Genomic DNA, 23245 nt, shown 5'->3' with positions numbered 1-23245 from the left:
TATTGTACTAACGCGCATACCAGTATAACCTGACCTCAAGACTCATATTGCTGGTGTCATGTATAATCTGAATCAATTAGACTGGACAGTGAAATGGTTACTTGATAAGCGATTGAAATGCCTACCAAGTCTCACTGGGCATTTACGAAGCTAGTTTAGAAACAATTATCGTTTAAGAGACCAAAATATTATTTAAATTATTGAAATATAATATAGTGGCGTACACAAAATATGATATTTTACATTAGTTTATTAATAAAAAAGTAAATATAATTTGTATAGGTGAAATAAACATGTACATTTTAACGATTTGAATTTGTAATACTTTTTGTTAACGTGCTTCGTATAGTATTTCGATCATTTATGATTTTGACATATTTATAGTACGAGAAACTCGAAAAAGTTGTTCGTAATCTTTAGTTGTGTTTTATAAATAGTGATCAGTGACCATTCTTATAATTATACCAAAATAACAATATATTAACATTGTTTTCGCGATAAAATATTCCTGTGGGTCTTTCTTTGTGTCTTTTGCATACAAAAATCAAGTGTATATTACACGCCGGTGGCATTACCGCGCGAACGTTATTGAGGCTTTCGTTTGTTATCATATTACAATGCTATTATTACTGATAAATTATGAGGTGGTAAGTTAGTAATTTCTATATAATAATGGTACAAAAAATGTTGGATTTGTTCTCCTTAGTTTGTTAATTGTTTGTTTGGTAGTTTATGGTTAGTATTTATTTCAATATATGAATGTTAAACTTAAAATGATATCAAGTAGCAAGGATTGATACTGAACAATCTAACAATAAAAATAATAAACTGCTAAATTAGAACAAGTTGCATAAAAGCATCAAATTAAGTTGCAATAGGATGTATGTACTTTAACTCCTTAGTTTGATTCTTAAATGTATGTCTTCTGTTGTTAAAGTTCTGTTTTAAACCTCCAGAATTGCACTCCAAGTAAATATTTAAAAGGAAGTTTAGCAATGCCTAAATATGTATTTACATTAAATATGGTTTGCTACCGTTGGAGTTGATGGAATAGTCGATGCTGCTAAAGTGCTAGTACCTCTCCTCATTTGAAGTAAGACATTGTAACACCTCATTTTAGAGAATGAGGTACTCATACAAACTCATTTTAAATTGATGTCCTACCCATCACTAATCACGTGAGTGTTTTCTTTTTAAAGTAATTAATAAAATTATGTTTTTTTAGGAAGAAGCAATGATCAACCGCCTTAAAGCCGCATGTGGTTACGAATTCACCAACAAATTGCATCGCATGTTCACCGATGTTGCCGTCTCAGCCGACCTGAACAACAAGTTCCAGCAACATCTGAGAGAGCAAGAACAACCCCAGGCAGGGATGCCAGGGTTCAGTGTGCAGGTACGACCCGAGCGAAGCGAAGAGTGTGAATGTCTCAGCTGACCTCAACAACAAGTTCCAACAACATCTGAGAGAGCAGGAACAACCCGAGGCAGGGATGCCAGGGTTCAGTGTGCAGGTACGACCCGAGTGAAGCGAGGAGTGTGAATGTCTTAGCTCATCGCAACAACAAGGTAACATCTGATACAGGAGGAACAACCCTAGGCAGGGATGCCAGGGTTCAGTGTGCAGGTACGACCCGAGCGAAGCGAGGAGTGATAGATAGTATGTTAGGACAATCTTTGACAAGGGTGGAAGCGAGGATAAGTGTTATTCAATATTCTAGGTCATTTTGACGACGAAAGAGATAAAATTTAACAGAGGTTATTAAGAGGTTGCTAAGTTTTGTGAATAAGGACGTTAGGCTGTAAAATCTTCCTGTTGGTCACCGTTTTGTTACAATAATGAATGTAAATACATTTAACTATTACTCTTTATTTCTATTGTGTATCCTCACTTTCAAGAAAAAACTTTTTATCAATTTAATTTTAATATTATTAAGACTGTTGAGGATTTGCTGGTCCGTGATGAAGCCTGTTGCTGATTTATATTTGTGTCTACTTGACAGTTACGTTGCTGATCTGATCCCAAAATAAGGATTTAAACGACATTAGCTTAATGATCTTCCGCAGGTGCTGCAAGCCGGGGCGTGGCCCCTGGGCGGGGCCATGGCGCCGCTGGCGCCGCCGGCCGCGCTGGAGCGGCCCGCGCGCCAGTTCGAGGCCTTCTACCGCGCCTCCTTCAGCGGCCGCCGCCTCGCCTGGCTGCACCACCTGTGCACCGGCGAGCTCAGGACCAGATACACTCCTCGCCCCTACCATCTCAGCGCCAGTACTCCGCAGGTATCTAAGATATGTCTTAACAGCGATTAGAATCGTATTCCATCCAACATATGTCAACAATCTGAAAAAAATATGGGATACAACGAGCCGCCTCGAAGGTAATTCCTTTAAGTAGACGACAAAATTTTTCACTTTGTCACCGTTAAAAGTAGGTGACTAGTATTATGAGTTAGTAAATTCGAGTTTAGTTTGTCACCGTTAAGTAGTGTGTGTCAGTAAATTCGTGTTTCACTTTGTCACCGTTAAGTAGTGTGCGTCAAGAAATTCGTGTTTCACTTTGTCACCGTTCAGTAGTGTGTGCTAGTTCAGTTTGTCACCGTTAAGTAGTGTGCGTCAAGAAATTCGTGTTTCACTTTGTCACCGTTCAGTAGTGTGTGCTAGTTCAGTTTGTCGCCGTTAAGTAGTGTGTGCTAGTACATTGGAGTTTCAGTTTGTCACCGTTAGATAGTGTGTAGTAGTTAATTTAGAGTCTTCAGGCAACCCAAGTCTGTGGTGCCTCGTGAGGTAATTCGAGGCTTTACGCGCCTCCTTTAACGGACGGAGAGTCGCCTGACTCCACCATCTGTGTACCGGAAAGCTAAGGACCAGATATACTTCTCGCCAGTACGACCTCATACGGGATACTCGCGAGGCCCTGTATGAGCGACCGCGTATCCATACTAGTAGTATAATAAATGCAAAAGTAACATTATCTGTCTGTTACCTCGTCACGTTTAAACCGCTGAGTCGACTTAGATGAAATTTGGCATGGAGATAGTTTAATTCCTGAAGAAGGACATAAGCTATACATATGTAAAACTCAACTTCTCCTTGTGACCTGAATACTAAATAAATGTTTTAGTTTGATAGTTTTGTCCAAAAAGTCATCCCTCAAAGGATGAAAAGGGGAGTGAAATTTACTATGAAAATACTAATTATACTCGAGTGACCTCGCGGGGAGACACTATTATTTCACAGTAAGCAAACAAATTTGTGTGACAAACTGCCAACGTACAAGAATAATTCGAATATATGCGACAATATGAAATAATATTGCCTAATTTCGTTCAGTGGCGTCTCCATTAAATATTAGGAATTTGAATGATTCAAGTATGTAAGTAAATATTATTTATTGTCGAAAGTCACTTGGAATCTTAGGCGTGAAATTGTATTACTTGCTACCTGAGGAAATAAAACCAGCAAAAACTGATAAAAAATTGACCGTAAACAATGTTAACTTAGCATGCTACAGTGTCTACGAATTTATTGAATCGTGCACTAACTTAAAGTAATTTATCTATTTTATAATATATAAAACAAATTTATACCTTTTAATAAAATGATGACTTGAAAGCTGTATCCGACCCTATTGACTACTGATTTATTTAATAATAAGTGACAAAAATCCAGAAATGCTGTACCTGTAGTATTATTTGAATATATACCTAAAATTTACTGACTTGTTAAACGTTGACTATTCAAAAAAAATCTTGTATCATTGCACCCAGAATTATATTTTACATGTGCAAGTTTTGCCCTTAAAAAAGTTCAATGAATTGTTGTTGTTCTAACTCAGAATATTTGTTTCAGTGCGCTCTCTTACTATGTTTCGAGACGGTGGATTCTCTGGCTGCCAAGGAACTTAGAGCCAGACTCCAGCTGACAGGAGACGCTTGGACCAGACAGCTGAGACCGCTTCTAGATGCCGGCTTGCTTCTAGCACAGGTACATACACTTCTTCATAAAAGTCCTCATGGATGTCGGTTTCGAGGTTTATGGGGTGCAAATTTTGAAAATTATGACCATGACCAATTGCTCGACATGGTATTCGATTTCAAGGTTTCCGGGGTGTTAGATTGATGCAAGTACCCCACCTCATTTGAGGTAGGTCAGTGTACAAATTAGATAGTTGAGAGCCAGTTTCCAACTGACAGACACGTGGGCCAGTCAACTGAAAACGCTACTAGATGCCGGTTCACTTCTAGCATAGGTACAGTCAGCAATACTATTCGCTTAGCACCTTTGAATACAAATTTCTATGCAGGGGGTTACCTTTTTTCTGCGCTTACTGTAGATACCCTCTTCAGAAAAGTCCTCGTGGATGTCGTTTTCTAGGTTTTGGCCAATACGGCGAAAAAGTACGTAAGACTTTCAAAGTCTACATGGTAGTCGATTTCAAGTTTTCCGGGGAGTTATTACCACTTTTTTTAATCAAATCATAAACATATACAGGGTGATGTGGAAAACGAGGCGGAGGGCGAGTCGGAGTCATCGGCCGCGGAGGAGGGCGGGGAGGGGCGCGGGGAGGGCGTGCTCACACTCAACCTCAACCTCAGCTCCAAGCGGACCAAGATACGGCTCACCACCGCCGCCACGCACCAAGGTATGTGGCTCAACCTCAACCTCCGCTCCAAGCGGACCAAGATACGGCTCACCACCGCCGCCACGCACCAAGGTATGTGGCTCAACCTCAACCTCCGCTCCAAGCGGACCAAGATACGGCTCGCCACCGCCGCCACGCACCAAGGTATGTGGCTCAACCTCAACCTCCGCTCCAAGCGGACCAAGATACGGCTCACCACCGCCGCCACGCACCAAGGTATGTGGCTCAACCTCAACCTCCGCTCCAAGCGGACCAAGATACGGCTCGCCACCGCCGCCACGCACCAAGGTATGTGGCTCAACCTCAACCTCCGCTCCAAGCGGACCAAGATACGGCTCGCCACCGCCGCCACGCACCAAGGTATGTGGCTCAACCTCAACCTCCGCTCCAAGCGGACCAAGATACGGCTCGCCACCGCCGCCACGCACCAAGGTATGTGGCTCAACCTCAACCTCCGCTCCAAGCGGACCAAGATACGGCTCGCCACCGCCGCCACGCACCAAGGTATGTGGCTCAACCTCAACCTCCGCTCCAAGCGGACCAAGATACGGCTCGCCACCGCCGCCACGCACCAAGGTATGTGGCTCAACCTCAACCTCCGCTCCAAGCGGACCAAGATACGGCTCGCCACCGCCGCCACGCACCAAGGTATGTGGCTCAACCTCAACCTCCGCTCCAAGCGGACCAAGATACGGCTCGCCACCGCCGCCACGCACCAAGGTATGTGGCTCAACCTCAACCTCAGCTCCAAGCGGACCAAGATACGGCTCACCACCGCCGCCACGCACCAAGGTATGTGGCTCAACCTCAACCTCCGCTCCAAGCGGACCAAGATACGGCTCACCACCGCCGCCACGCACCAAGGTATGTGGCTCAACCTCAACCTCCGCTATCAGGGTATATAGCTTATATTCCATATTCATTTATTCATAAAATTAAAATTTTACATGTCATTGGTGTAATATTAATAAGTATGTCAGTTAAATCACAATTTATTAAAATAATTATCATAAAAAAGAGTAAAATAAAAACAATAAATAACACGTAATAAATAATCAATACAATCTACATTTGATTTACTATAATATTCCGACATATCGTAAAATGCATTTGTGGTCAGCCATTTTTTTACCTTCGCAAAGGACTTCTGATCATTATCAATATTTTTAATGTTGTCGGGTAGTTTATTGTAGATACGTATCTATACAGGGTGACGTGAGAAAATACAGGGTGCCGTGGGAATATACAGGGTGACGTTGGAAAGTTGAGAATTATCAGTTTTGACGACCGGTTTGGCCTAGTCGGTAGTGACCCTACGAAGCTGATGGTCCCGGGTTCAAATCCTGGTAAGGGCATTTATTCGTGTGATGAGCATGGATATTTGTTCCTGAGTCATGGGTGTTTTCTATGTATTTAAGTATTTATAAATATTTATATATTATATATATCGTTGTCTAAGTACCCTCAACACAAGCCTTATTGAGCTTACTGTGGGACTTAGTCAATTTGTGTAATAATGTCCTATAATATTTATTTATTATTTTATTTATATTATCAAACCTAATTTCTAGTTGTGCAATTATGAGGAAAATATTATAGGAACTATAAAAGACTGTTTGTTTCTTAAATAAATAAATTAAATTAAATTAAATTAAAATCTGTTTAGCAGCAGGCACGAGCGCCGCGGGGAGCAGCGCCACGAGCAACCCGGACTCGGCGGAGGCGACGCACTGCGACGACGACCGCAAGATGTACCTGCAGGCCGCCCTCGTGCGGGTCATGAAGCAGAGAAAGGTGACTATTCCATTCTGTCCCGGCATTTTGCCACGGCTCATGGGAGCCTGGGGTCCGCTTGACGACTAATCCCAAGATTTGGCGTAGGCACTAGTTTTTAGGGTTCCGTACCAAAACGGGACCCTATTACTAAGACTCCGCCGTCCGTCCGTCCGTATCTGTCACCAGGCTGTACTCATGAACCGTGATAGCTAGACAGTTGAAATTTTCACAGATGATGTATTTCTGTTGCCGCTATAACAACAAATACTAAAAAGTACGGAACCCTCGGTGGGCGAGTCCGACTCGCACTTGTCCGGTTTTTTATGAAAGCGACTGCCGTCTGACCTTCCAACCCAGAAAAACTAGGCTTTGTTGGGATCAGTCCGGTTTCCTCACGATGTTTTCCTTCACCGAAAAGTGACTGGTAAATATAAAATGATATTTCGTACATAAGTTCCGAAAAACTCATTGGTACGAGCCGGGGTTTGAACCCGCGACCTCCGGATTGCAAGTCGCACGCTCTTACCGCTAGGCCACCAGCGCTTTAACTATTTCATATTTCAGATTAATACAATTAATCAAAATGTTCCAAAAACCGGACAAGTGCGAGTCGGACTCGCCCGCCGATGGTTCCGTACTTTTTAGTATTTGTTGTTATAGCGGCAACAGAAATACATCATCTGTGAAAATTTCAACTGTCTAGCTATCACGGTTCATGAGATACAGCCTGGTGACAGACGGACGGACGGACGGACAGCGGAGTCTTAGTAGTAGGATCCCGTTTTAGCCTTTAGGTACGGAACACTAAAAACCAACAGAGTTGAAATTTAGGAGAATAATGAGTATAAAAAAAAGCATTTATTTCGGATAAGATATCCATATACGAAACAACAAACAATTAAATTTTACACTAAAACTACATAAATAGCAGTCGTTCTGAGAAAAAAAAGGTCGAAAAAAAAAAAAAAAGGTTGTAGACACCTGACATTCGGGCAAATGCGATACACAGACGCAATTACCCCAAAGTATCTGACGCATTTTGGCAAATTTGAAAAATAACCTTCATGAATTGCACATCGATTTTTTCAAAAACAAAAGCTTTATTAACAAAAATTGTGGTTCGTACATTATCATCTTACTACCCGGATTTGAACCCGGGACCATCAGCTTCGTAGGCAGGCTACCCACTAGGCCAAACCGGTCGTCAAAATAATCCCTACAGCCTTCATAATAAAGCCCACATTCCAGGTACTCCGCCACAACGAGCTCATCCAAGAAGTCGTGTCACAGGCGCGTGGCTCCTTCGCGCCGTCCGTCGCAATGATCAAGAAGTGTATCGAGGCCCTCATAGATAAGCAGTACTTAGAGCGCGCGCCGGGCCGTCTTGATACTTACAGTTATCTAGCTTAGACCTAACCCAGGTCTTTAGAATACCTAGATCGTGTCTCGTTCGTACTAATCTACGAAAATACGTATTAATTTCGGGGGAATGACAAATTGACTTTGGCTTTGTAAGCTAACGTAATTCCCATTAATTTGTCTTTATGTTACAGCTGCAGAGATATATGACCCCCCCTGCAATTCTCTCTTTATTCAAACTTAAGCTGAAAATATGTACCAATGTTGGCTCGAAATATCATGGTAAAGTTTCAGAGCCAAAAAATTGAAAAAAATAAGATTATAAAAACTTTTTTTTTCAAGATGTCCATACATTGTATGAAAATTACAACTTAAATCCCGAGGCAGTAAAATTAAAGCTAAAAATCACTAATAAAATTTTAAAAAAAGTAAAAATAATCCACTCTAGTGGACATGCTCTTGTCAGTAAAAATGGTTTCTTTTTAGAAATGTGATATCAAAGAGAATTAATTGTAATAGAGAGGTAAAGTTTAACCCCCTTATTCATAAACATCTAAAAAAGTTAACGAGCTGCTAATAATCATTTGTCCCTTTCCGACTTATTGATATGACAGAAAGAGACAAACGATTATCATCGGCTTGTTAAATTTAGTGGGCGTTTATGAATAACGCCATAAGAAAAAAAAGTGCTGCTTAGTTTGACATCCTAAACAGATGGCGCTGTACTGCCACATGTCACGCGTTCACTGAATTGTCAAACGTCAACTTTTGACAGAGTTACCGTAAAATGTATGGAGTTGTACAGCGTCTCGTTTACCTGTCAAATTCGAAGTACGAAATTATCTTACTGTGTATCTTATTGATTTCCACTAAGTACACGGTTTCGTACAGCAAAGACGAGACGTCTGTTAACTCGATTTCCATTCAGTAACCACGAAATTCCTATGAAAATATGACGTCCACAACTTGGCGTCCCTTTGCGTGCACGACCACAGATAAGATAATGGCTTGAAATTTGACAACCCTAAATAGCCGATAGGGATGCCATACATTAGAAAGGGACAGCACGATTTGTCCCTGAATCGCTGTTAAACTTCGGTTATGTAGGAAGTTTATTTTCTGTTCGGTAGTAGTATTGCTTATTCTGTGCCGGTAGGCAGATCGGTGAAGGTAACCATTTACACAATTATGAAATGTAATAATATACACCGTGTTTTATTTAATTCCGTTAACTTCAGGGTATGGATAAGTACGTTAAAGGAAACTAAATAGGAACCGTGCGCGTTGGAGAGTCTGCCATCTTGTGTCCTGAATCGGAACCAGTGATCGGAACTATGGGAGTAAAACTTGAACAAAACTTGTTAAGCGGACATAAAATAGTGCACACAGCCCTAAAAATATTCATGACCATAGGGATAGGAATAGTATAGTACTTACAGCCATAAAAATATTTACATTCATAGATATTCGAATATTTTTAAGGCTATAAGCACTCTTTTTACGTCCGCTTGATAAGTTTTGTTAAAGGCATAAACATGTACATTTACACGTCAAGTGTTTTCTTGTGCATAGTAGGTTCTGCCATCTTGTGGGCTACATCGGAACAATAAACATCACATTTACGCCTCGCGCCAAAAATCTGACGGCTCCAGTGCTGCCATCTATAGTTCATGCACGCTCCCTATAATTTAATTTCAATTTTTTTTTGGTAAAAGTATCTTAATGTTGCATATAGCGTTGTTGTAACACGGGCATTACATTTAACTCAAACAAACAATTGAAAACTGTGACATATCAATGTCATTTCGAACATTGATCGTCCGAGATAGTACGTACGTTTAGTAGCAAATGTATACACTCGTACTATACACTAATCAAATTGTAATAGACACGCTCGTAAGGGCCTTATAAGATAATAATAAATAGTTGATTATCTCCGAAATGGAGTTAATTAGAATATTTGAGAAAGTTACTTAATTTAAGCTCAGGAATGCACCCTTGAAATAAACCAAAATCAAAAAAACACGGTGTAGAAATAAAATAAAAACCAATTAGGTGAATGATTTTGTTTGACGCGCGAGACATGTTATTTTTAAATATTACTTTAAATATAATAAAAAAAGTTTCATAATATATTAGAGTATTGTGGATGGATTGTACTGTGTAAAGTTGATTATGTTATGGGCCAATAAATATATTACAAAATATAATATATTGTTTTATTATGAATTTACATATTTCACTGCGTCGGTGTCACGCGACTCGATAAGGTTCGCAATGAATATGTACGCGGCTCGTTCAAGGTAGCGCCTATTACCGTAAAACTCAAAGAGAGTAGAATGAGGTGGTATGGTCACGTTTTGCGAAGGGACGAAAACTACACAGTGAGGAAGGCTATGAACATCCCAAGCAACACCAAAGGAAGAGGCAGAAGACCAGCAACCTGGTGGTCCTATGTCGAAATAGAGATGAGGACACAAAACTTGACCACGCGGACCCAGGATAGACTGTCCTGGCGCCGACGTACGAGGAGGCCCGACCCCAGCTGAACTGGGAAATGGGCTGGACAAAGAAGAAGAATTTACATATTTAAAAAAATTACTGTGCAATAGAAAGTGTCAAGGTCAGACAGCCAAGATGTATGAAACAACCAATTTTATTTTCGCGATTTCAAAGTTGCTCAGTATTTTCGGAAATCGATGGTTTTTATGGAATAGACAGTTTTTGGCTGTTTTATACAATTTGACTGTCTAACGTTGACATCTTATATGGGAGAGTAAAAAAATTTTCTGGATTTCGGGATAGGTCCCATAGTAAAAGTTGCTCAGTATGACCTATATGTATGTATGTATATTCAGCCCGTAAATTATTGCAGGTGACTAAATAAACACAAATCAGTGTAAAGTAAGGACGCTAAGCACGCAAAGAATTTCGTACATTGACCCGCCTGCTATCTGTAAAATTAGTAAAATTACACTGAAAATTTAGAAGAAAATAAGTTTTGACGTGACAACGTCTTACAATTCGATGGAGCCGACTGCACGCACGAAAAAACATGACTCATGCGGCGTTACCTCGCTCTGAGGCGTTCCATTTAAGGCTTGAAGTGCAAGCGAGAGCGCGCAACGAGCGACAAAGAGGCACAATCGGCCTCCGCATTCGGCAGCAATTGTATTTATGCGTACAAATAAATGTAACTTGATTAATTCAATTGTAATTTCCATTTACCTCCTTCTCTATATCCATACAAAATATCTATCAAACAAATAAAATTAAAATTTTCTTTTGAAAAATGAAACCAATCCGTCAGTATTTTCTTATGACGTTGTCACGTTCAACTATCGTCAGTAAACCGACTTTACAGACAACCGTTTTTTTGGCAAAAATTTCATTTTTTTGAAGCTTTTATCGCTGACTGTACTTTTTTTCCACAGGCAACTAATACTCATCGAGACAATTCTAAAAACCGCAAACACAATTAGGTTGCGTTCTTTTATCACTGAGTTCCTATGGCTACCTCCTGTCTCCATCATCAGATCAGCACGACGGTACCATAATATTGCATTGTCACCCGACTTACATATGTATGCAAATTTTCAGCTTCATCGGAAACTGGGAAGTGGGTCAAATTTAACTTGCAAGATTTGTCCAATACATACTAACGGCAACTTAAATAAAAGCTTGTAATTATAAATAATTGAAATATATCTACTTAGAATGGTGCTAGTTCACTGGTGTCAATCACGAATCCGAGCCAATCGTGCAGTCTAACGCAACTAGTTGCGACCAATCGCGCGCGTGACGCGAACTCATCAACCAATCGCGTTGCGGCGTTAGACTGAACGATTATCTCAATTCGTGTGTGTGACACCGCTGGACTGGCCCCATTCTTATTGCCCGTAAGGCCCGTCCTTAGATATATGTATTGAACCTTTAAGTCTAAGGAGAGACTTTGCCTCCTTGTGTGTGTTCTACCGCTTGTACAATGGACTGTGCTCTGAGGAATTGTTTGACATGATGCCAACGGCCGCTTTCTATCACCGCACCGCTCGCCGTCGGCAGGGTGTTCATCCTCACACCTTAGATCCTAAATGGTCGCGTACTGTGCGATTCAAGAGGAATTTACTCCCGCGGACGCTCCGGCTGTGGAATGAGCTCCCTTCCGAGGTTTTCCCGAGGGTCTACAGTATGGGGTTCTTCAAAAAAGGAGTGTACAGGTTTTTAAAGGGTAGGGAACGCGCATGTAACACCTCTGGAGTATAGGCTGCGGTGACTGCTTACCATCAGGCGGGCCGTATGCCCAAATGAAATGAAAAATGAAAAATAAAAAAATCGGCCAAGTGCGAGTCGAACTTGCAAAGGAAGGGTTCCGTACCATTATCTATAAAAACGGTCACCCATCCAAGTACTGACCCCGCCCGACGTTGCTTAACTTCGGTGATTGGATGAGAACCTCGAGATTGGAAAGAAAATATTTATTTTATTCTGTTTTTAGTATTTGTTGTTATAGCGGCAACAGAAATACATCTGTATCTGTAGAAATTTCAACTGGCTAACTATCACGGTTCATGCATGAGATACAGCCTGGTGACAGACGGACGGACAGCGGAGTCTCAGTAATAGGGTCCCGTTTGACCCTTTGGGTACGGAACCCTAAAAAAAAATATATATATGTCGATGGGACGGATTAATTACAGCAAACGAACTTTAATTGAAGTATCTAGAGATGCTAGGATATAAGATCCTCTGTTGATTACGAGGGAGCTTATTTCACATTTATTTCACCCCTTTTTTAATTATCAAGGCAAGGCAAATAAGCAGACGAATAGCCTGATGGTAAGCGATTACTGTCGCCCATGGACACTTCGCAACACCAGAGGGATTGCAAGTGTGTTGCCGGGTTAAAGATAGGAGCACGCACTTTTCTTGACGGGTTGTCCTATACGTTTCTTGCTAAACTAAATCAGGGAATCCTTGTATTCATATAAATAGTAATCGAAGCAACCATATGCCTAGGTCTCCGCTTAAATTGGGTCCCGTAATTGTTACTAGATGTTTAAATACGATTTAATTTATGGTCTGGAAATGTCGCCAGCATCCTTGGTACAATGCCTCAATGGCCTGTTTTAGATTTAAGCTGGTTAAACACCACTGTGTATACTGGTATACTGGTACCATTATGTATACTGGTAAATTGTGTATTATAGATGCATACTAGGATAAAAAATGCTGTAAAACAAATAAAGTTTCTACTCACGTTTTAATTATACTGCAATTATTACGGCGATAGGTGCCTCCATAAACGCCTACCCTATATATTTAACAGCCTGCCCTCAGACATCAGACAGGAAGCCAATAAAGTTAAGTTTGGTAAAAAGCTGCGTACTTACCTTGTAAACTGCATAAAATAATTATTGAGCATATAGAAACGAATCTCATTGTAATATAAATATAAATATAAGAGAGTAGAGACTGCACGATCCCACAGTCAAACCGTGTAAACTGTTTTGTGGGACTCCGTACCTGTTTGAGATGTATGATTTTATGTTAATAATAAAAAAAAAAAAAAAAAAAAAAAAATTTATTCATGGGTTGCATTCAGCGTCATCTTGTGTCGGATAGCAGAACTACCTAAGCAACGTTTATTAGTACGATGTATTGCTTTCTGTGGTAGCACGATACGTTCGTCCGCAGCCTATCTCATTCTATCTAACGATATAATTCTAAAGAGTGATAGAGATGGCACCCAAAAGTCCTCGGCCTTGTTGACCATAAACACTCGTGTTGTGACTCACGAACGATTGTATTAATTATTTGTTTTGTTGGGTTGGTTACAGAGGTTCAATATGTGTTTTTATTTGAAACCTATATCGTTTCACTATTGTTACATCAGCCATTCTGACCATAGACTACAGATTTTTATAAATACTATTTCCTTATCTTTGTCCTTTATTATTCTCAAAATGGCCGAAGTGTAAAGATGTGTGTTTAATGTGTTTTCGCAATTTTGCAATAATGGAGCCCAACAACGTTAGTTACTACGAAGAAAGCAAATCTACAAGTTCTACAGTCGGAGCGAACATCGTTTCACGAGGAGATACAGTGTTTGGTCGCGAAAAAGTGATTCCCTTGAACTCTATTGACTCGATTTCAGTGTATCCATCCTTGAAGTGCTCTAGAAAGTGGTGTAGAGTTACTCATAAGCCGTTCCTAGATCCTTGTACAGCACGATTTTTGGACCCTATGGTAGCTTGAGTGCTAAAATGGCCTAGCATCCTCACAGACTTTACGTAGTGTCTTAGTAAAATAAGCCATAATGCATACTAATCAGTGGCGCAATAGGCGCAATCAGCTCAATTTGAGCCCTATTCCAGCGTTTAACATGTACTCAATAGCAAACTATAGTACCGATACATCAAAGACAGACTTGTCAAAGTCTTTCGCCGAAGAAATGTTGATACACAACTTGCATATGATGCCAAATCCGCTTCAAAAGAACTTAGCGGACACCATACCCACAGCAGAGAACGCAAAACCACGATTTACAGAGCCTAAATTGGAACGTAAAGCATTTCCCGAGCCTAAAATGGAAAAAGATCAAACTAGAACTGAGTATTCTTTTAGTTTTGGTAGTTTTTTCTCAGGGGTTATTAGTGCAATATCAAGCGGCGTTTTTAGGCGTCGCGGGCCAGCGCAGCAATACTACGATTGTTTTGATCCCGAGCCGAGCTGGCAGACGGCCAGTGAAGCGGATTTAAATAAGTCTACACGCTCGCAGTCGCTCAAGGAAGACGCCATGAGTGCGGACTGTCGGAGCGCCGCGGCGCATTGCGAGGACAAACTCAACCGAGTAAGACACTTACTCAGCAGCAAACCTGTTCCCACCACCCCAAAATACAGAAGAAAGCCTAAGAGAGTCTTTGTCGAGCCCGGTTCAGTCGAGGAATCCTTTGAAGATGCATTCTCACCAGAAGACTTTGTCCGGCTCTCTAACAGCAATGATATTGAGTGCATCAGCCCGCTTAACCATCATAAGGAAGAGGTGATAGAAGCTGCAGCTCTGAAAGTCAAGACGGAGGTGAAGGAAGTTATGGATATCATCCAGACGTTGCCGGAAGCTGAAATTGTTCCTGTAGAGAAAATTAAACACAATATAGAAACAAAGGATGCTAAAGCTAATACTCAAGTAGAATCACAAGCACATGTAAAACACAATCAAAAAACTGAATCAAAAGCAACTGACCACATAGAAGCTAAAATTGAAGTTAAACCAGATTTACCATATGTACCTGTAGAAGAACTAAGAGAAAAACAAGAAGTTATCGCAGCATGTGAAGACAAAGTAAACAGACTAAAAGCTTTACTACAATGCCGAAAACCTAAGTCTAGATTAACAAAAACTGAATCGGATTCTGTCTTGGAACCCGTGACAGACACAAAAAACAAGAAAGTACAGGATAAGCACTTTAAAAACCCGGCAAGGACAACGGATAAGAGAAAGCAATCGCAATTAATTAAGAACATTCAAGAAGATATGTGTTTCGGTAACTCATTAGACACTGAAGATGTCTCAAGTCCTGATAATTCTCCAATAATACCACCAACTAAGCTTTGTGATATGATTAACTTGCACCCAAAGTTAATACCTGAACCGGAACCTGAATACTTCGATGAAGTCCATGGTCGCTTCCGTTCTACATCAACAGATAGTGAAGACTCATTCCAAATAGTTTTCACCGACAGCCCGAAAGCAGCAAGACACCGCACATTATCCGACTGTGAGTCTGAAGACTCCTTCATCGTCTTCGAGGACTCACCAGACAGCTGCTACACATCTCATGATGTCTTTGGTGACTCCACAGCCGACAGTGACTTGGATTCGGACGTTAGTGACTCTGGTTGCGGTGTGTCATGTAAATTATCACACTCATTGACTCGGACCGTTGGGGACCTGACCGATGATAGTTTGTTTGATGATACAATGCGTGAGGAGAGTGGGGATGAAGTGGACAGTGTGACAGTATGTGAGGAGTTGCCGGATTTGGCTGAGGAGGTGAACACAGGATTGCTTCTGAATGAGGCTAAGAAACTATTGAGGAAACAGGAGCCACCTAAAAAGGTGAGTGTTTTTTTACTTGGTTTCGACATTGTTTTATTATAATTTCCAGTTTTGCAATTATCAGTTATACAAACCAAAATCGAACTAGACGCAAAGATATTTTTGGTAGGTATGTCAAAGGATAGGAGCGTATCCAAGAAAACAATGATTAAACAAATCAACAGTGTAGTAAATAAAATATGTGATGGAAAATAAAGGGCTACATAAATAAGTAAATAGGTATGTATAAGAATCAGACTTATCAATAGAAAAAGAGGTGTAAACTCTAAAATGCACGAAGAATTTTGTATAATGACCTGACTGTTCCTATCTCTGTCGCACACAGGCAATTATAATGCTGTCTCTGCCATGACGCCGGCCGTTGTGTTGGTGACAGACGAGCAGGACAATAATATAATTACGCGCGTGCGATAAAAGGAATAGTTGGGTCAATGTACGAAATTCCTCGTACTAAGCGTTCGTTCATATGTACATATGCGTGATACAAAATATACCTGCCTATATGAGAAGAATATATTGCATGTATGCTACAAACAAATATGTGGCTTTCCATCACAGAAGGGTCCTTGCTTCACGTGCAATAGGTTTTTATCAGAATATCTGGTGGAATTTCAGATGGAAAGGACCTTATAGCACTTAAGCATAAAGAACCTTCTGTAATGGAAAGCCACATACCAAAAATCGCCCGTCTCTTTTGAACACGTTTAAAAATATGTGTGACAATCCATGTATGGCGGTCGGCGCTTATGTCGTGTAGTACCGCATTATTGCCGCGCCGCTAATAATGTCGTAAGCGCCGACCGCCATAAGGTCCCTTTTGATTTGGATAGTCACATACCTATATCAACGAATGAATCACACAATACACACAAGAACGTGTTTATTACACATAAAGGATAAGAATTAATTAGCATTAAGTTTTCCTCAACCTGTCGTTTGACCTTGAAAAGTATAAACACGACTGGAGGCCTACCGCGAACCACGTTCGACGTGTTGCCTCTCTGTCGCACTTGTAAATTCGTACGTAAGCGTAATAGGGAGGTAACACGTCGAACGTGGTTCGCGGTAGGCCCTCTGACCTTTAGTTCACGGCGGGGGTTAGCAATCGTTTTCAGAAAAAAATAATGGCGGCGCCCTAAGTAAACAAACAATTTGTACATTTTCGTGTAACATTTATTGGTTAACCAACCAAATACCTACAAAACCGTCTGGATCTGTCATTGAACGACTTGACTTTAACCTACATTATTTGATCATGTAATGTTTTCATCTACCCTCAACTGGCTTAAGGAAACATTTGAGGGTAGATTTTGTTTACTTTTATTTAAATACCTAAAGATACAGAGTATAGCTAGGATATTTGAAGTAGATAGGTAACATCGTGAGGAGGATTGCCTCATGGCGCCCCTCTTTACTGAAGGCATCCCAGCCATCCCAGGGCACCCAGTTTTGGGATTCCCTGGTTTATAGAATAACTAAGAGGTCATCATTTAAAGCTGGAAAGGCATAGGGCTCACAGTAACCCATACAAACACTTTTTCAGCAATCGAGTGGTGAGGGCTTGGAACAGACTCCCAGAAGATGTGGTTTCAGCACCAAATGTGAACCAGTTTAAAAATAAATAAGACAAGCACATTATATCTACTACTCGTTCATGATAACTATCTTTATGAATATTGGATACAGGTCATATCAGTTGTCAAACTGCCTGCCTGCTTATTAGATAATAATAATAATAATAACTAACTGTTCCCGCGACTTTGTCCGGTCAGTATACAGGTGGTCACATATCGTCGGGTGACAACCAAAACTCACACAGACTGCACGGCACGGCGAACCTCAAATCAAGGCTGTTCATACATTTGGTTTGTGAACCGTGCTAGTGCAGTCACGTCTGAAAATATGGATATGGACAAAGTGCCAAAAATATGTATACACTACCTTAATATATGGGCAATAAGGTGGTGTATACATAATTTTGGCACTGTGTCCGTATCGATATTTTCATACGTGACTGTACCAAAATAAGGTTAATTTTTAATTAATTATTTATTGCAATTAGTGAGTGTTGGGTGTTACCTGATGATATGGTCTGGCTGGCTGGCTATTACAATCATTGATTTTTCAAACCAGGCAAGTTATAAAAAGCGGAGTTTGGTCAGACCAAATCCCTAATGGGCAAAGGGCATACCTTTAACATGTGCAATGTCCATCAGTGGACCTTATGCCTTTTGTAATAAGGTCCACTGATGGACAGTTAACAGTGTGGGCGATGGTATGTGTGTGGTCTACGGAAAGGTTACCGCCTAAACCACATTAATACCTAAAAACCGTCTAACTCTACTTTGGACCGATTTGGAAGTGAAAAAAATGATGGGGTTTGACAGACATTTGACATGACTCTACCTCAGAATCCTCAGATAGATAGTCAAGTTCAAAATTAATTCCTGGAGGAAAAGTGGACAAAAATACTAGGAATATGTTTATTGTTAAAATGATTCATTTAACAGTAACATTTAATTGTTTAAAAACAGACCTTATCTCGTTCATATAAGGTCCAAGAGAATTCAGTGGATTCTGCCCAATGTTAGGTACCAAGTTATCAATACGTCCAAATGGCAGTTTCCATTGTGGGTCAGAAACCAAGATTATTAATAATGTAGTTTATCAATTTGTTTACTTGTGCAACTGCAGAAAAAAAATATTTTCAAACTTTTATTTAGTTTTGTTGTCAGTCTGTCTGTCCGTCTGTAATCAATTCTTGCAAGTTAAGTTTGACCCACTTCCCGGTTTCCGATGAACCTGAAAATTTGCGTACATGTGTAAGTCGGGAGACATTCTGACAATGCAATTATGGTACGGTCACGTCTGAAAATATCGTTACGGACAAAGTGCCAAAAATATGTATATACTACCTTAATATATGGGCAATAAGGTCGTGTATACATATTTTTGGCACTTTTTCCGTATTGATATTTTCAGACGTGACTATACCATCTAGCTGATCTGATGATGGACACTGGAGGTGGCCATAGGAACTTTGTGATAAAACAACGGTATAAAGATAGGTTTTTCCTTTACGAATTGTTTTCGTTGAGTATTAGTTGCCTGTGGAAAGAACAGTACAGTCAGCGATAAGTTTGCACCAAAAATGAATATTTTGAAAAAAAAAAATATATTAAAATACATATTAAAGAAAATTGATTCTAAATCTTAATCTTTTATGTATGTTGTGTCTTAACCATATATTTTAAAAAATAAAGTAAACACACACAGCTAAACTGGAATGAACTGTCGTCCGCGGTATTTCCGGAGTCCGGACCGATACGACCTTCAAGAAAAAAACGTACCGCTTCTTTGCTCCACTGGGCGGGGGCACTGCCGTGCCCCCAGATTGTTATTGGAAAAATAAAGAATATTTCCTTACATACTTATTGCATGACAGAGATAGCATTATGTTACGTCATTGCGCCTTTTAATACTTCCTGCATGCAACCATTGCGTGATCTTGGCGATAAAGATAAAAAAAATGTGTACAATTAAACAATAAAAATGTATGGAAAGAGATTTCCCGTTAAAAAACTACACAAAACAAATTACTTTGCTAATCCGCGAAATAATAACGTGCCTACGTGTGGTACAGCCTCCATCAGATATATCGGAGCGGCCGAGGTGCTCATTAATATCTCAACACGCGCCCTAACGCCTTGACAATAGAGGCGTGTTCAGATATTTGTGAGCGCCTTGGCCGCTCCGATATTGATGGCGACTTTAGTCCAGTATGAAGTAAAATCGAAGACCTTTTGTTGACTTTCTTTAGACGCCTATGCATACAATTTATTGACCGTAGCGTTAGTGAAGGTCTCCGCTTTAACTCGGGCATTTTGCTTTCCTATGTCCGGACGTTATTCTGTGCAGATCAAAATTCTTAACCGACTCTCGATTATACCAAATTTCAGTACTGTTTTAACTGATTGAAAATGGTACCTATAGGTAGATGACAGTTATTTATTTATTGAGACACAAAACATGAGTACTTGTAAGTATAGCCAATAACTGAACTCCCTAACATATCATTAAAGTAAACCTATTACTTCTTACTTATTATAAAACTTAACTGAATGTAAAAAAGCGGCCAAGTGCGAGTCGGACTCGCGCATGAAGGGTTCCGTACCATTTATGACGTATTAAAAAAAATCTACTTACTAGATCTCGTTCAACATTTTACCACTTAGGACACACATTTTACCACTTTGGAAGTGTCTCTTGCGCAAACTATTCAGTTTAGAAAAAAATGATATTAGAAACCTCAATATCATTTTTGAAGACCTATCCGTAGATACCCCACACGTATGGGTTTGATGAAAAAAATTTTTATTTTATTTTATGACTTATTAAAAAAACTACTTACTAGATCTCGTTCGAACCAATTTTCGGTGGAAGTTTGCATGGCAATGAATATCATATATTTTTTTTAGATTTTTCATTCTGTTATTTTAGAAGTTACGGGGGGGGGGGGGGGGGGGGACACACTTTTTACCACTTTGGAAGTGTCTCTCGCGCAAACTATTCAGTTTAGAAAAAAATTATATTAGAAACCTCAATATCATTTTTAAAGACCTATCCATTGATACCCCACACGTATGGGTTTGATGAAAAAAGATTTTTTGAGTTTCAGTTCTAAGTATGGGGAACCCCCAAAATTTATTGTTTTTTTTCTATTTTTGTGTAAACATCATAATGCGGTTCATAGGATACATCTACTTACCAAGTTTGAACAGTATAGCTTTTATAGTTTCGGAAAAAAGTGGCTGTGACAGAATCGAACAGACAGACGGACATGACGAATCTATTAGGGTTCCGTTTTTTGCCATTTGGCTACGGAACCCTAAAAAGGCTCATAGATTCTACCGGTGACCAGAGAGCTCGATTCTATGATTAAATAGATTTTTTTGTCTGTTTTTGGAAATTTTCAAAATACGGAATTTGGCATAAATGACTTAAAATCCTACAGCCATAAAGCCACTAGTAGTTTTAGATTCACAAAATCTTTTGTATAAAGCCTTAACTTTAATCTTATTCGTTAATGAATTCTTGGATATGAAATTTAATTGATTAGACTTGACTTTTATAACATTAATATATTGCTATTATAAATAGAGATAGAATTATATACGTTTTGCATGATAGCTTATAAGTTTTGTACATATTTTGCATACGATTTCTAGTTAAACATACAACCTAACGATACACCTATGTACCTGGTAATGTTTACAGCAAATGAAGATTCTTATTCTTCTTTAAAATTAAAAGCCAAGTCTAATAAAACTAAAAAAGACTCTTTAAAGCTCTTCGTAAAACTTCGTCTAGGTTTACCTGTGTTTGCAATGTGTGTTTAGTGTTTACACTAGAAACTGCAGTCCTTGAATCTTCTTTGTTTTATATCACAGCAAAACAATTCAATTAAACGCAACTTTTTAGCTACATTTGATCCGTTTAAACATTTTGGCACCACGCGTGCACAAATGTGTGCCAAAAGTATTACGTCGTATACAATCGGAGCGTATTTATTCCGTTTTTTTATTCATGTTCAGTTGGCACGACAACGGGCATAAATCTGGGGTCGATAGACGATAGATTACATTGTGAGATCACAACACAACACGGAAACGTGTGTGTGTGTATGTGTTTCAACATTTTAAAGAGGGAAATATACCACGTGATCGTCTTTAAATAAAGACTAAAATGTTTTTCCACTTCTAAATTTCCATGCTTGGGGTGAAAAGGATTGACCGACAGCGCTGGTCTAGCGGTAAGAGCGTGCGACTTGCAAACCGGAGGTCGCGGGTTCAAACCCCGGCTCGTACCAGTGAGTTTTCGGAACTTATGTACGAAATATCATTTGATATTTACCAGTCGCTTTTCGGGGAAGGAAAACATCGTGAGGAAACCGGACTAATCCCAATAAGGTTTACCCTCTGGGTTGGAAGGTCAGATGGCAGTCGCTTTGGTAAAAACTAGCGCCTACGTCAATTCTCGGGATTAGTTGCCAAGTGCGGACCCCAGGCTCCTATGAGCCGTGGCATAATGCCGGGACAACGCGAGGAAGAAGAGAAGAGGGGTGAAAAGGATTGACCGGATCCGAAACACTACGTTGCGCACCAAAATAGGCATCGTCGACGTTGGGATCAAGGCCGCCAGGCTGAAGTAGGACTGGGCAGGCCATGTACGACGTATGCACCCACAGAGGTGGGCTAAACTAGCCAGCCACGGAGTGGGTGCCACAACGTAAACGCCGGCATGGTCGGCCTAAGAGGAGATGACGGGACGACCTGGACGCATTTCTCACCAACTGGACGGATGCTGCAGTTCATCGGGAAGATTGGAAGTCTAGGGGGGAGGCGTTTGCCCAGCAGTGGGACACTTTATAGGCTCGTTAACACATTCACTGCCGGGAACCCACCTGGTGGGCGCTCGTGAACTTTGTTCAGATGCCGGACAACCCGCTGGGCGGGTTGTTTTGTACGCAGCTATAGACCACCGGTTTCTGGGGTAGTGCGCCGTTTTTTGTCTGGCAGTGAATGTGTTAAAAATAAAAGATTTTTTAGGATGTTTATAGGTTATACTCGTAGGATACTTAGGCATGAAGAAAAGTGTATTGTTTGTTCCCATAACACTTGTTCATTAAAATTGTTTATAAGTTTTTCTTTTTTTCAAAATTTAGGGTCCCCACCCTTAAAGTCAAATTAAAAGAATAAACGCCCTAAATTAACGCATTCACTACCAACGTTCTCGTAGCGCTACACGCGTAGATTGTAGCGTTTTTCCGCTTTGTCGAGGAAAACTACTACGAACAGAACGCCCGCCAAGCGGGTTCCCGGCACTCAATGTGTTAAGGACGCGAAGCACGAAGAACTTCGTACATGGACTCCCTGTTCCAACCTCTCTCGCACGCGCTTAATTACATTGCTGTCAGTCAGGATATAAACAGCTTAAATGAATGCAGTTCTTAATGATCTTGTTTTTATTTAAACTGGACTTAATACATAATTACATAATATATTATAATTACATTTAATGATAAACTATTACAAGTAGTTTGTTGTCGTTTGACAAGACATGGTTGTTTTAAGGTTATCGTGTAAAATGTTATGTGTTCTATTTTATCAAATATGTGACTGCGGCCGGGCCGGCAAATCGTCCCACTTTATATCACTTGCCGTAAGGACGAGATTTGTATCTTTACACGAATGACCTGTCATGGCGTCCTTATGGCAACTTAGATGCTATAAAGACGTTGACAACGGCAACGCTTTTGTTGCTGTTTCTGTACGAAAATGTATCTTAACCGG

General features: G+C 40.2%; 2 protein-coding genes across 5 annotated transcripts in view; both read left to right on the top strand.

Moving 5' to 3' along the window:
• LOC133532965 (cullin-2) overlaps positions 1-9984 on the top strand; it is a 33458-nt gene extending 23474 nt beyond the window's left edge. For 3 of the 4 annotated variants that reach the window (XM_061871851.1, XM_061871853.1, XM_061871852.1), the window contains exons 13-18: positions 1226-1396; positions 2068-2277; positions 3847-3981; positions 4489-4639; positions 6306-6433; positions 7664-9984. In XM_061871851.1, the coding sequence (XP_061727835.1) occupies positions 1226-1396; positions 2068-2277; positions 3847-3981; positions 4489-4639; positions 6306-6433; positions 7664-7825 (957 nt within the window). In that variant the 3' untranslated portion in view covers positions 7826-9984. The remainder of the gene's footprint in view (positions 1-1225; positions 1397-2067; positions 2278-3846; positions 3982-4488; positions 4640-6305; positions 6434-7663) is intronic. The other variant, XM_061871854.1, reaches the window with a different exon arrangement.
• A 3761-nt stretch (positions 9985-13745) lies between these two features.
• Positions 13746-23245, top strand: part of LOC133532964 (uncharacterized) — a 35710-nt gene continuing 26210 nt past the window's right edge. Inside the window, exon 1 of the mRNA XM_061871850.1 lies at positions 13746-15893. Coding sequence (XP_061727834.1) covers positions 14091-15893 — 1803 coding nt within the window. The 5' untranslated portion in view covers positions 13746-14090. The remainder of the gene's footprint in view (positions 15894-23245) is intronic.

The sequence above is a fragment of the Cydia pomonella genome, chromosome 28 (assembly GCF_033807575.1).
Source record: "Cydia pomonella isolate Wapato2018A chromosome 28, ilCydPomo1, whole genome shotgun sequence".
Taxonomy (NCBI): Eukaryota; Metazoa; Arthropoda; class Insecta; order Lepidoptera; family Tortricidae; genus Cydia; species Cydia pomonella.
This window is presented reverse-complemented; position numbering and strand designations above follow the sequence as displayed.